The sequence below is a fragment of the Pinus tabuliformis genome, chromosome J (genome assembly GCF_031772625.1).
Source record: "Pinus tabuliformis cultivar Carrire ecotype Pingquan chromosome J, CPIR1, whole genome shotgun sequence".
Lineage (NCBI taxonomy): Eukaryota > Viridiplantae > Streptophyta > Pinopsida > Pinales > Pinaceae > Pinus > Pinus tabuliformis.
Genome location: NC_142295.1, coordinates 123,620,222 through 123,622,026, shown reverse-complemented (window position 1 = coordinate 123,622,026; position 1,805 = coordinate 123,620,222). Strand labels below are relative to the sequence as shown.

Here is a 1,805-nt window from a genome sequence, read left to right as displayed (position 1 = left end):
AATAAATAATAAAACCATTTAAAAAAAATCATAAAAGATTATTGTAACTGTTTGGTTGATTAAGAAGTCAGAGTACTTTGACTCTGACAAATATAGATTTAGATTAATGCAAATACTCTTTAACCGAAAGCAGGGGCTAATAGTGTCCATAACTCATAAATACATGAAATAAGGCCCATAACATGTATAATTTTACAAGGAAAAACAAGCCAGCTGAGCCGTTCCCAAAACTTCCAAGATGCATTTCAGTCATAAAAGGACTGATCTATTTAATATGCTAAACATCACTCTGTTTGAATAAAAACAAGGGAAATTTGCTTTATATGGATGGAAATACACACATTCATGTAACGATAAAGTTACGATAGCAAACACGTAGAGGGCATGTTACAGCCCAGAAATAACGAGAACGATGGACGATGGGCCGAAGGCATATCATCACCTTTCTTTATTTTGCCGTTTCATTCATATAATGCCCGGCACTAAACTATATATGCATACGAAGACAGATGCACATAGAGATATATTGATCATCAGTATAAAGAAGGATTGGAGAGCAGATACTGCTCGATCTTCTTCAACATGGCAATGCTATTTTCCTTTATCTCTTTTGCTTTGCTTTCTTCGAGCTGAGCACCAGGAAGGGCCTCGTAATTACAGATCCAGCTCGCGACACATCCCCCTTCTTTCCTGGGAACGAATTTGACCTCAAACTTCGCAGCGCTCAGTTTATTTCCCAGCACCCCTCCTTCGATATTTGTATACTTCAACACCATTTTTTCCTCGTCAATTTCATCCACTCGCTCCTTGACGAAGCTGAAATCCTTGTGAGCTGTGACAAGAAAGTGAAAAACCTTGTAAGCACCAAGTGATAACAAATTATTCAACCTCATTTGCAGGGGGGATCCGTTAATTCAAAAAGGGAAATAACTAGAAGTGGAATTATAATGATATTAAGTAGAATATGTAATCAACAGAGGAATTTATGGGAGTTATACCGGGGGTGAAGTTGATCTGCTTGATGCTGCCCACGCCTCCATCTCCTTGAATTAAGGTCACGGAAGCGACAAGTTCAGGCAAAACCTTTGGGAAGAGGTTATGGCTGTCTTTCACCATGGCGTTCCACAGTCTCCTTGCCTCCACTTGGGACACTTCTTCCGTTATTGCAGTCCCTGACACCATCTTCAGCTCTAGTACTGTAAGCCGATAGTTTTTCTTCAATACTATCGCACAAAACAAAACAATAGCTTCTTACTCTAGTATGCACAAGTGGAGGAGCAGGGTGGAATATTTATAGATGGTTATCTGCATACGTTTCAAACTCTGTACAACAATGAGCAGGGACTTTTGTTATGTTCGCTGACTTGTTGCCGCAGACAACACCGACTATATGCTCATTTTCTTGGTTTCATGGGAATATGCGGCCGACTAATATTGACTTCCATACATGGCTCTCCAAAGATCTGAATGCGGACGTTTCCCTAGCAGGAATAATAGATCTAGATAACATTGTAATACGTAATTTTTCTCCTTTTTCTCCTCACCTAATTATCCCGATTCCTGCGATTCCTGTTTACCAACGGCGTTGTATGTGAGAAGTCACATCCCCTTGTTTCTCCACTTTCGGTAAACACAAAATCGTCAAAATCCTCGTGCATTTTTTATTCAAAGGTGCTGTAATCATATTATCATTCAACATTGAAGCTTTAAATTTTATTTGTGGATTTGGAACTTTAAACATAGGAACAGTTACTTATGTATGGGTGATCTAGATAAGTGAGTAAATCTAAGAATTATATTTTGGA

At 38.7% G+C, this 1,805-nt stretch overlaps 1 protein-coding gene across 1 annotated transcript; it reads right to left on the bottom strand.

The window, feature by feature from the left end:
• Positions 1-292: 292 nt before the first annotated feature.
• On the bottom strand, positions 293-1,281 carry LOC149225908 (pathogenesis-related protein 1-like). Its single transcript, XM_089377332.1, has 2 exons — positions 999-1,281; positions 293-832 (listed from the first exon to the last, which is right to left on the bottom strand). The coding sequence occupies exons 1-2, from the start codon at positions 1,180-1,182 to the stop codon at positions 534-536; spliced, it is 483 nt and encodes a 160-aa protein (XP_089233458.1). The 5' UTR covers positions 1,183-1,281; the 3' UTR covers positions 293-533.
• Positions 1,282-1,805: the final 524 nt, after the last annotated feature.

What these genes read in the sequence shown, in the direction of transcription:
- LOC149225908 (XM_089377332.1), bottom strand. Translation starts at nt 1,182, where the DNA reads ATGGTGTCAGGGACTGCAATAACGGAAGAAGTGTCCCAAGTGGAGGCA. An exon ending in GCAGATCAACTTCACCCCCG is followed by an intron (nt 833 to 998) that starts GTATAACTCCCA and finishes TTCTTGTCACAG; the next exon opens with CTCACAAGGATTTCAGCTTC.